The following is a 12,857-nucleotide window of genomic DNA, read 5'->3' on the forward strand; positions in this document are numbered from 1 at the left end:
CTGCCTCGGGCATTTGCAACTACATGACTTTGGGGTTCCCTTCCATGACTGTTTTGAATTTTATTTCAGTCCTCTATAAAATGAGAATAATAATAATAATACCTACTTCATAGCGATGTAAAAATTAAATAAAACTATGGCTATCTAGAGATTAGCATGCCACATAGTCACAACCCAAACACTAGGGCATCAAGTAATTAAGAATAGCCCTTAAAGGGCTCCAGAGAGAAAGCCCTTTAGATAAATGTCCATGTCAAATGTCAGGACATGCAAAAAGTGAAGCCATGACTGCTCTGAAAATGTGAAGCAGTTGATCAGGGATTGGTCCTAAACTGAGGAAAAAACTGACATTTGGGACAGGATTGGGGGCAATACACAGCTTCCTCACCTGAAAAGTACCTAGATGGTACTCAGGATTATTGTGGGTCAAATGAGAGAAAAAGGATTTGATCCCCCAGGGGAAGAATGGGAAAGGTTTTGTTAATTGTGAAGTTTTTAAAAAGCACAATAAAACGGGAATAAAAAAGATCTACCCTTGCAGATCTGCTAACAGACTTTTAGAATCTAAGAGAACACAAAGTTGCAATTTCCCACCCCTGCTCAGCAGAATTGTCTCACCTGGCTGTCCTTCACAGGTCAAAACCCCAAAATTTCTTTTAAAAAGGAGAGATCTTGGACTACACAGGCAGTGGCCACCCTGTCCAATGCCCCGCCCTGCTGTTCCACCCTTGCCCTCCCACCTCCAGCACCTTTGAGCCTACTCCACCTAGAGGCTTTCCCTGACATGCACACTCTAACACTGTCATTCCCTTGACTTATGACTTAGAAATGTCAGCAGGAATGGAAAACCCAGGGTGGAGCCAGGAGGAATCCTGTCCAGGGACATTTTAGAGCTGATACAGCCCATCTGCTTGGCCTTTCACTGTGGTCCTCTATTTCTACCTTCCATTATCTTATTTTTTTCTGCCTCAAAACTTTCCTTCTTTTTCCACTCCATTTTTCTAAGTAGGCCAGTCACAAATAAGCACTCTTTCGAGAATGAATGCAATCCCATCTTTGCATTTCCTGCATTTATCTCATTTATGTTGACACCAAAGCAAGTCCCAATAAAGGGGCACGAACCAACCCCTCCCTACTGTGAGGTGGGCACAAAGCCTGGGCTGGGAGGAATTATGTCCCATCCCAGGCTATCATCCCCATTAAATCAATTCCTTCCTATGAATCTTCTCCCTCAACACACCCTCAGAGCTCCAGCGGGTAAAGCAGGGGTCACACATTAACAGGAAAATGTTAAAAGCTGTTCTGACTTCTCGCATCACAGCCAGCAAAGACTCAGTGACAAAGTTCTACTCCCTCCTAGAAACAACTGAGACCAAGAGGCAAGAAGAAATGCGGACAGAAACCCACAGAGCCTGTTGCAGTTTGGTAAAGCACCCAGTCAGCCAATATGTCTTATGGAAAAGGAGAGCAGATGTGACCCCAGTTGGCACTGACAATAGCCAAGCCACAGCGCTGCTGCTGACACTCACTACTCTGGAGGAATTCTCCAAAGGCAGCTGGCTCGCTGAGGAAAAAGTAAGTCACGGCTGAGGGGAGGGGAGGTTGGGCTGCTCTCAGGGAGTGGCTGTAATATCTGCTCCGCATCCTAAACCAAGACCTCAGCCCAAAAGCAGAGATACCACACTACTCTGGAACAGGTAGAAGAAAAGGTAAGGGTTTCCCAGATCTGATGACTGACAATCCAGCCATAGCTTGGGAGAGAGCATTTCTAAGGTTCTGGCAAAAATCCTGTTTAAATAATTTCTGATGGAGTCCAGGTTGGGTAGGGGGCAAATGAAGCCAAAAGGATACTGATGAATGAGGACACAAGAGAAGCATCTAGAGAATGGAGGCAAGGACTTGAAGAGACAAAGTTCAAAGGCTATGAAGATTTTAGACACAACCCTTGGAGATTTTTGTAAATTGATGAGCACCTAATATATAACTTTTTTTTTTATGTAGGATAATAGTTCTGCAAGCCTGGTTGTTCCCACTTTTTTCAGAAGAAAAAAATGGAACTGAGTCTTCTACGCTGAAGCTCAGAGCAACTAACTTTTCCTCCAGATAGCAAGTATTTAGGAAATGAAGGATCCACAAATAATTTTGGTGTGCTGAGCACTGAGATCTGCTCCATCGCCAAGGTCTCAAGCTGAAAAAGCCCTCTTCCTGACCTAAATCTCCTTTCCTTTTCATCCTACAGCTCTCTCATTCCTGCTGAATCTGTCCTCACCTTCTCTGGGTCTCCATTCTCTAAATGCTAAACAAAGGAATACGATGCCAGATGTAATGATGAACAGAAATATCAGTATATATAGTATTAATTCTAAATAAGCTTGACTATAAACAAAGCTTAATAATAATATGAATAACTAACGAGGAATTAAAAACAAGGTAGAAGAAAATAGTAGGTGCCAACAACATGGATATGGGAGAAGAGCTGAATTAAAAAGTGGAAGTTCTCCATTATGCTAAGTGAAATAAGCCAAAAGAATAATAAAACCAAGTTTTTTCTGAAATGGCAGATCAAATAGATGATTTTCTGGTAAGACTGATCAAGAAAAAGTGACGGCACAAATTAAACAATGATAGGAGTAGAAATGAGATCATCATTTCAAGTGAAATAGAGACTGAAGAAATGACTTAAGTGAATGCTATGAAGTGAAATTTTGAGAGCTAAATTTATAATTTTTAGACAAATTTGTCAACATTCACTCAAAAAGAAATTAAAAGTTTGTATATATCTATAACTTTTTAAATAGCAAAAATACATATTCATATAAACTTCCAGGGCATGACTATTTTTATTAATGAGTATTGCGAAAGCTTCAGCAAACATAAAATTCTAATCTTATGCAAGTTATATTGGAAAATAAAATAAAAGAGCAATTTCTCGGTCTCCCTGTAGGGGCTATTATAATCTTGATACCAAAACTGCACAAGTAGAGTCTAAGAAATGATAGCAATAGGAAAAAGAATAGCAGTTGAGATACACTGAATGTTCATAAAGCACTGGGAACTATTCTAAGAGCTTTACTCATGATTTCATTTAATATCTCAAAAAAAATAGACTATTTGGTAGATGCTGTTGTTAACTCCATTTGGAGATAAGGTAACATAGACAGTTTAAGTAACTTGCCCAAGTTGAGAGTCAGGAAGTGATAAAACAAGGATTCAAAATAGAAGTCTTACCTCAGAGCCTGCATCCTTAACCATTATGCTATATTTCCTCCCAATTTTGCATGTGGCCAATATGCAAATACTAAAGAATGAACAACAAATCAACATAGATACTATCTATCTATCTATAAATATCAGCACTTATAATCAAGCAATTTTTAAAGCATTTAATAAAACTGGAAACCCATCCATGATTTCAATATTAAGGAAAAACACTTAGAAAACTAGGAAGAGAAGGGGAACTTCCTTAATTTGACAAAGGGCATCTCTAAAAATCATACATATTATGGTGATTGATTTCCCATTAAGTTCAGCAAAAGAAACGGATTCCCCCATCACCATTTCTAGTCAACATTGACCTGGAGATCATATCAAGTAAAATAAGTCAATGAAGAAAATTAAATGCATAAGACTTGGAAAGAAAAAACAAACTTCTGACTTTCAGACTATATTATCGATATTATATATACAGAAAATCCAAGAAAATGTACCATATTAGAATTGAAAAAGTTGCTTCAGAAAGATTCCTAAATAAGAGATTAATATAAAAAACATTCGTTGAACTCATTCTAGTCACGATAGTAACAAAAATATATACATTCAATAAAAATTTATTGAGTATCTGCCATGTACCAGGCACTGAATTCTGCACTGGAATAACAGGTACAAGACTTTCATGGAGAAAATTATTAACCTTTCCTGAAAGATATGAAAGAAGACCAAATAAATGGAGCAATATATCATGTGATAGGAGAACTTAATATCCTACAGAGGATAACTTCTCGAATTAATTTATAAACTCGATAAAAGTGCAATCAAAACCCAAAATAATTTTAATTGGAATTTGACAATATGATTTTAAAATTAATGTGAAAAAGCAAAGAAACAAAAATATTGAAAACAATTTTAAAGAAGAAAAACAAGGTGTAGACATTTGTCCTATAAAATGACAACATTTATTTTCAAGTTATACTAATTAAGAGAGTGAGTTCTTGGCACTAAGGTTCACCTTGAGAGGGGGTGGGGCAACTCACCTGGACCACTTTTATAGGCCCTGCATTGCCCAAGTTTACTGATAACAAATCTACTGTCAGCTTGGTTTTCCAAAATCATAAAATTGAATTCCCTGCTACCCTTCATGAAGAGCTCCTAAACAAAATAGAAAAAGCATTCAGTTCTGTGTCTGGACAATGTAAATAGCTTCTTGGCAATAATCTGTAAACTGAGTATCAAATGTAAGAGTCTTTCAGAATCCCATGCAGAAAGGCAGCCTTATCAGGAAACAAAAGTAGAGGTTGAGAATTGCCCTGGCTGGGGAGGGAAAGACTTCTGAGAAATGAAGGCCAATCATGGTGACCTTGAATGGCCTTTGTTAACAGGAGGTGGTATGCTTCAGAAAACCAAGATGAGCCATTTGCCACAAAGCAATTCAGGGCTAGAGGGCAGTGGCATTAAAAACTAAACTCCTTGGAAGGCAGAATCAGTCTTTTCATTTTTCTCTACCTCCACCCTCTTCTCTCCAATTTGGAAGAGATCCCTTTGTGATGATCCTTTCCCTGAGGCTGAGAAGTAACAGTCAGCAAGCCAAATTAGGACAAGAACTCAGTTTATGTCAGACATGAATATTAAATGAAATTTATGACAGATGGAATACTTGTTAATTCTTTCTATTAGTAGAACCATTCATAACAGCAAAGAAAGGGCCATCCCCAAACACACAGGGATGTTTTTAGTCCTTTCTCTTGAAGACTAATATTCAGTCTCTCTCTCTCTCTCTCTCTCTCACACATACACGCGCACACACACGCGCACACACACACACACGTCATCCAAGAAAACCAAACTGCCCTCAGCTATAAACCCACATTCCCACTGATTCCAGCAGGAGTTGTGGGCATGGCATTGGGAGCCAGAATGTGACCCATGTCCTATTAATTAATCAGTCCTACAACATAGGAATGGAATTTGAAGTTAACAGAAAGAGTCCTGTGCTCCAGCCCTCTGCTCATCGACTCCTGTTTGTTCACATGAGAAGAGCAACCAGATCCCTAGAGGGCTCCTTGTTTGTTAGCAAGGCCCCTACTTCTAGCCCCTACTCCCATCTTTTTGTGCTGTTACATAAAAAACCTTGGTCAATAGCCCCTCTCCCCAATGTCTTTACTATATGACTGTTTTTTTATCAGGGACCCCAGCAACCTCCCCCAACCCATTTGGAAATGAGAGTTCAGTGTGTGAACACAGATCAGCTCTCCTACAGGGCTCAGGACCAGATAATGTAGGAAGCTGACCTACAGAGCAGGCAGGCTCCTTTCTGCTTAACAGTTCTCACTTCAGAAAGGTGAAGGCTAATACAGGTAATGCAAGAGCTAGGGAGAGCAAAGATAAGGGGAACAAATGAAAAATATTCATCAAGGTTGTAATGACACCATCCGTCCCATATCCTAACTTGAGTTGCTTCTCTCCCGGGCAGAGCTGATATCACTCCACCAAGTCCAACATACCAACTTTGGCTTGCTCAGGTACTGGGGTTTCAGAGAGAGACTGAGTAATACTGGCATTCAATGAGTCATTCATTTATGCATTCAACGTTTTACTGAGTGCTATAGACCAGGTACCCTGAACAATCTAGGAAGGAAAAGAAAGATCATTGCAATGCAGCATGATCAGTGGCTAGATTGGATTTGTGTTTGTGGTGCTGGGGTAGGGTGTGAAGAAAACTTCCCAGGAGAGTGACATTTAAGCTGGATCTTGAAGAACAAGTGTGTAGTATATAAATATATATAGTAATATATTTAGTATATATAGTGCTCCCCTGGTTCCTTAGTGTTCTTCCGTTCATCAAAAGCACTCCAGAAGCTTTGTGGTATCCCCATAAAGGTGAGTCCTCAATTTGTTTTTGAAGCATTTCATTTGACCAAAATGAAACAATGATTCTAATACAAGGTGCTCCACTTCTTGGAAATCAATAAAATCTCCTGAACATTTTTTAATCACATAAAACATTTTTAATTATGAAAGGAATATGTGTTTTCCATAGGTACTCTGGAAAATTCAGAGAATGATAAAGGAAAAACTTAAAAATTAGCAGGCATCCAGATATCAGAGAAAACTCTATCACTATTTTGGTGTTTTGTCTTATTTTCTAAGAATAGACTTTTGGTTTTGTGCAAAACTGGGATCACATATCGTACACATAATTTTGTAGCTTTTTTTTTTTTACTTATTCTACACAGTTGCCATATCCTTAAATACTCTTTGAAAACAGTGCTTTTAATGGCTGAAAATTATTCCGTTGTATGGATGGACCACAATTATTTCAACTATTGCTCCACTGGTGGTGGTTTATGTCACATCCATTCTTTCACTCTCTATGCTGCAATGATTATAAATTTGTCTGTACATCTACGATTATTACCTTACAATAAATTTCTACAAGTACAATACCTGGAACAAAGGTCATGTGTATTTTTAGGATTCTTGCTACATATTGCTGAATTTTTCTCCAGAAATACAAACATAGTACTACTATGCAGTGTATAAATCAATGAATGAGCAAATTATTTTTAAGATTCTCCATAATACTCTTGCTAGAAATTGCCAGGCTTAAACCAGAGGAGACTCAACTTTGTGGGAGTAAAATAACCATTGGATTGAGGAAACTAGTAAACTAATAAAATTCTAACCACTTCTGAGAAGAATATACACCAAGAATTATTTCTAAAGTTGAGTTACATCTGAAAATTATGTAGCCAAAGTAATGTTGCAGAAGAATAATTAGTTATAGGAAATAGTGTACTATGTATCAAAAGCAGTCTCTAAAATTATACAGAGTATGATCCCCTTTTTGTGGAATATGCATATGAGTGTATACATATATAATATATTATATGTTGTGTATAATGTTAGAAAACCAAATGCCAACATTTTTTTCCAGTTTTACTGAGAAATAATTGATATACTGCACTGTATAAGTTTAAAGCATGCAGCACGATGGTTTGGTTTACTTATATTGTGAAAGGATTACCACAGTAGGTTCAGCTAACACCCATCTTCTCATCTAGCTACAATTAAAAAGAAAAGAAAGAAGAATAAAGGAAAAGACTTCTCCTTGTGATGAGAATCTTGGGATTTACTCTTAAAAGCTTTCCTACGTATCATACAGCAGTGTTAGCTGTAGTCATCAAGCTGTACATTACATCCCTATTATTTATTTTATAACTGGAAGTTTGTACTTTTTGACCACCTTCCTCCAATTCCCCCTCCCCAACCCTACCCCTTGCCTCTAGTAACCACAGTCTGACCTTTTTTTCTATGAGTTTGATTCTTATTGTTGTTTTAGATTCCACATGTGAGATCATACAGTATTTGTGTTTGTCTGACATAATTAACTGAGCATAACGCCTTCAAGTTCTACCCATGTTGTTGCAAATGGTAGGATTTCCTCATTTCTCATTGGTTAATAATATTCCATTATAGATATATAGATATAGATATAGATGTATCACAACTTCTTTATTCATCCATTCATGGACACTTAGGTTGTTTCCATGTCTTGGCTATTGTAAATAATGATGGAATGAACATTAGGGTGCAGATATTGCTCCACATTAGTCTTTCTGTTACCTTTGGATATATTCTCAGAAGGAATTGCTGAATTATATGGTAGTTCTAGTTTTAAGCTTTTGAGGATCTTCCATACTGTTTTCCATAGTGGCTGCAAAAATTTACAGTATCACCAGCAGTGCACAAGTCTTCCTTTTTCTCCACATCCTTGCCAGCATTTATCTCTCGTCTTTTTAATGATGGTGATTCTAACAGATGTGAGATATATCTCAGTGTGGTATCAATTTGCATTTTCCTAATGACTAGTGATGTTGAGCATCTTTTCATGTACCTGTTGGCCTTTCAAGTACCTTTTTTGGAAAAATGTCTATTCAGGTCCTTTGCCCATTTTTAATTGGATTATTTGGGTTTCTGCTATTGAGTTTTATGATTTCTTTATATGTTTTGGATATAAATCCCTTATCAGATATATGGTTTGCATTTTTTTTCCATTCTGTAGGTTGTCTTTTCACTTTGTCAATGGTTTCTTTTGCTGTGCAGAAGCTTTTTAGTTTGAGGTAGTTGCCCCTGTTTATTTTTTATTTTTGTTGCTTGTTTAGGTATCATACCCTAAAAATCATTACCAAGACCCACGTCAGGGACTTTGTTCCTATGCTTTCCTCTAGGAGTTTCATGAAACCCCAAAATATTAACAGTAATTCTATGTGCTGGATTCTAGGTGATTTTTCCTTCATGGGGTGTGTGTTTGTGTGTGTGTATGTGTGTGTGTACATGTGTATGTTCTAAATCTTGCACATTGAGCATATACTATTTTAATCAAGGAAAAAAATGTTTTTAAATGTTGAGTTATCATGGAACAAAAAGAAATGTTTCCTACAGTGAGACAGTAAACAAAATGATAAACAAGCAATTCTCCCTCTGAAGGTGTATTAGTCTGCTCAGTTGCCATAACAAAATACCATAGACCAGGTGGTATAAACAATAGAAATTAATTTTCTCACAGTTCTGGAGGCTGAGGAGTGAGATCAGGGTGTCAGCATAGTTGAGCTCTGCTGAGGACTCTCCCCAGCTTGCAGACAGTCACCTTCTCCCTGATGCTCACATGGCCTTTCCTTGGTGAGTGCTCATGGAGGAGACCAGTCCTTTGGTGTCTCTTCTTATAAAAGCACTAATCCATCATAGAGGCCCAACCCTTATGGCTTCATCTAATCGTGATTACCTCCCAAAGGCTCCATCTCCAAATACCATCACATGAGGGTTGGGGCTTCAACATATGAATTTTGGAGGGTCACAAACATTCAGTCAATAACAAAGGGAATCCTTCAGAGATTAATATTGAGATAGGTTCAAGTTCACATTTTAAAAAAATAATAAAATATATAGAAGAGTTATCTTGCTAGATGATATAATACAGAAGGGGAAAAAGAAACATAAACAGAATACAACCCTGGCCTCAAAGGGATAAATTTTTGAGAAAGAAGACAGAAAATTATTACTAATCAGTGCCATAGAATTCTAACAAAAATATATGCTGGCGCATATTTGAGTGGAGAGGGAGAACAGAGAGGAAGTGCTCTTAGTCTGGGAACAATCAGGAGGTAATTCTACAAAGAAGTGAAACTTAAGCTGAGTTTTGAAAGGAAAAAAAAAAGTAGAATGGGTCAAGCATGTGGAAGGCTGTGCCGGGCAGAGGGAACAATTCGTACCAAGGCATGGAGGCTGGAAAACATCGCTCCCCACACAGGAAGGGATGAGGCGGGAGAAGAGGTCAGAGGAAGGGCTCCAGTCTCTAACATGGTCCCTGATTTCTGGACGTCACCAGAGACTGAATGAACTGAACTGTATGCCATGCTAAGTTTGAACTTTATCTCAAGGAGCATGCAAAGCACAGAATTTTAAGCAGAGTGGAACAAGACATGACTAATGATTTAGAAATATCCCTCTGGTAATGGCTTACATAGCAGTTTGGAGAATGGAAAGCCAGTTTAGAGGTTCTCCTAATAGTTCAGGAGAAAAATGATGAGACCCTAAACTAAGCACAGTTATTTATCAGGAAAATAAATTAGGTATGTATTGTCCAACAGCCAATTTGGTTATACACAATTTCTATAACAAAGCTATAAACTGTACATGGTTGGGGTACTTAGGTGACAAAATAGGTACCTAAGGTGACAGCCCTGAATTTCACTGGTTGTCCTGGTACAATTATTAACAGCAGCACCGATTTGTCTTCAAGAGTGTCCCAATTTGGGTGATAAATTATGGGGACCCTATAGTTACTCCCCTCTTCCAACTCCCTGAATGTTTAGTCTGAACGTCCTACTTTAGACACCATTCCTTGGGGTCCTCTTTTTTTCCCCAGATGAGTTCACCATCTTGCCACCTTCTAGGCCATACTTTGGGTCATCAGAGAAGAAAGCTGCCTGTTCTGTCTGAACCCCAAGATCAGCCTTTTTATAAGATTGTTTACCTTAGAGTTATTTGAATCTCCCCATTTTTGGCCACAGAAGTTCCATGGAGGAGACACTTCTATCCTGGATCCAAGCCTGTTCCCAAATCAGCTTCTTCTGCTCAGATTCCTCTTTCTCCCTTCAGCACAGGTTGAGTGCCCTGGCCTTCAAAACCCCAGCCACTTCACCACTAACACTGCCCTTCATTGTATCATCTTGAGCCCATGAATCCTCTAAACTAAAATGTCAATGGTCAATGTCCTACCCCGCTTTGCCTCACATTGCCTGGTCATCTATTTGGCCAGAGTCTCAAACTTCTAACACAGACACCTCACCCTTTTCTCCACCAGGGTCAACATTTATTGGACAATGTTAGTCTGTCACATGCCCTCTACTCCTCCATCAAGACTAACCAAAATGTAAAAGTAGTTGTTTATGTGGTAGGACTACATATGATTTTTATATCTCTTTTTATTTATCTACTTCTTCGTATATTCCAACTTTTCCCCAATAGTATTTTATAATGAAATACATTTCAAATACGACAATTCTACCTTCACTCCCTTCACAGATTTGGACCACTCTTTCTTCTCCACTTCCAAGTCCCACTGAAGCTACTTATCTTGTAGCTATAACTTTCCATTTACAATCAGATTTGGCTAAAGTATTAGCCATTGTGCCAAGTTCTCTGCTAGAGTTTTCTCATAAATTGTAGAACAGCTAGCAATTTGAAAAGAATAACAAAAGACTCCTATGTCTGATAGTAAATATTTTTGACTCCATGTGAAAGTTTAAAAAGAGTTTTTAAAAGCTTAAGAGATGGGTGGGGAAAGGGCCAAAAATCAAAGAGATAAAAGTAGTTTACAATAGATGTTGATAGATATCCAGGGATTAAAGCATCATCACTGCTGTCTCCCAAAACATCGATTGTCAGAGACAGCAGAATTCAAAGACCAAATAGGCTGAATGAAATGGAAGGTATGAATTAGGGAGGAAAAGCAAATTCATTAGAAACAAGATTACTTAAGCAACATGGCAATCAACCCATAGGACTATTTCAAGGCTGTGTATTGAATCATCTTTCTGTAAATCAATCACAGTTGTAGTAATTTAATGATTTAAGATAAATATTTGGATATCTAACAATCCGAACCAGGGCTTTTTAGTTTAAGCTCTGAGGCTACTGCATGTAGACAGGAGGTGGCATAAAGAGGTAAATGGGTAAGACTCCTGCCTCCTACCCCCTTCAGCCAGTCTTTACTACTTAGGAGATAAAATATGTTTGAAAGCCACTGGTCTAAATAAAAGTGTGTGTGCACACACGTGCACACGCGTGTGTTTGTACAGGGGTATGCACCACCTAACTTTTCATATGACCTCAGCCTAACTAAATACATGCATCCCTTTAGCCTGTTAATCAGCAACATATGTTTTTGTCCTTGTTCACAGGAAGCAGAAACATTTCACCGAGAGGTTTTAAAGTGCCTCTTTTTATCCAATAATAATCTCATATTCATGCTTCTAATTCATATATGAACTCATGTGGAAATTTAATGAGCACACCACAAATCACGTGTTTTACGTTCTCCCACTACATGATAAGTTCCTTGGAGACAGGGGTCCCCTCCCTCCCACTGCCTCGTATGTGTACTAGGAAGCTCAATAAGTATTTGCTGCTGAAAAAGAAAAGTGAAGGCAGGACAGATTTTAATATACATAACCGAAGAAATTCTTCTGTGAACCAAAAATTAATTCATCTGAAGAGAAATATGTTCAGGGTTAAAGTTGTAATCCACAAACATATAGAGAGAATGCTAATTATTAGGAGAATGATTTTGCTATAAGGGCCAAAGAGTGATGATGAATCAGTACACCATAACCCCGGTTTACAACACAGCCAACCTAGGATGTAGGAGGAACACAGCACATCAGAGTAGTTTGGCTTTATGTTAAGGAATGATACCAGCTTATTACCTTCCAAATGATTTTGGTGAAAATTTCTTTTCTCGATGCTACTTTTTCTCTTTCTGTTAAAATACACACACACACATTCATTCTCTGAACCAAAGAGATAGGGTTAAGCAAACCTTATTGTCTCTAGTAAAACCTTTGTATGTAATGATAAATACAAATGAGATGAGAGGCCTATCTTTGTGCAGCCTGCAGGCATTTTTTAAAAAAGGAAGCATCATGGTTGTGTTGACTACCTCAGATATTGGACCTAATATCTCATTTGAAATTTTAGTGTACAAGAGAAAATGCCACCTGCAGTGATTTTGTGGGTTTAATGAAAAGGTCAGATGGAGCATGAACTTGTTTTAAGTGCTTGAGAATCATATAGGGAACATAGACAAAACCACACAGGAAATAAAAGGGTGTGCTGCTGTTAGCTGTTTATTTCAGGCATCTGATGATGTTGTGAGGGAAAAAGTTACAGGCCAAACAATAACCTGGAGACTGTTTCTCCTAGAATAATTAAATTTATAAATGTAAACTATGCATGTTATTATTTGATAAAGCTTTTTGAAAGCAAGTGGAGTAAAGGAAAAACAGCTTGGCTGTCTATGGATAATTCTGCTTTGATACCAGTTTGAATAATACAAGAACCCGTGGGTGGATTTATAATAT

At 37.9% G+C, this 12,857-nt stretch overlaps 1 protein-coding gene across 1 annotated transcript in view; it reads left to right on the forward strand.

Moving 5' to 3' along the window:
- Positions 1-1,287: 1,287 nt before the first annotated feature.
- The window catches only part of LOC136118382 (uncharacterized), a 30,858-nt gene continuing 19,288 nt past the window's right edge, over positions 1,288-12,857 (forward strand). The window contains exon 1 of the mRNA XM_065871674.1: positions 1,288-1,575. Within this exon, the coding sequence (XP_065727746.1) occupies positions 1,288-1,575 (288 nt within the window). The remainder of the gene's footprint in view (positions 1,576-12,857) is intronic.

The sequence above is a fragment of the Phocoena phocoena genome, chromosome 2 (genome assembly GCF_963924675.1).
Source record: "Phocoena phocoena chromosome 2, mPhoPho1.1, whole genome shotgun sequence".
In the NCBI taxonomy this organism is placed as follows: Eukaryota; Metazoa; Chordata; class Mammalia; order Artiodactyla; family Phocoenidae; genus Phocoena; species Phocoena phocoena.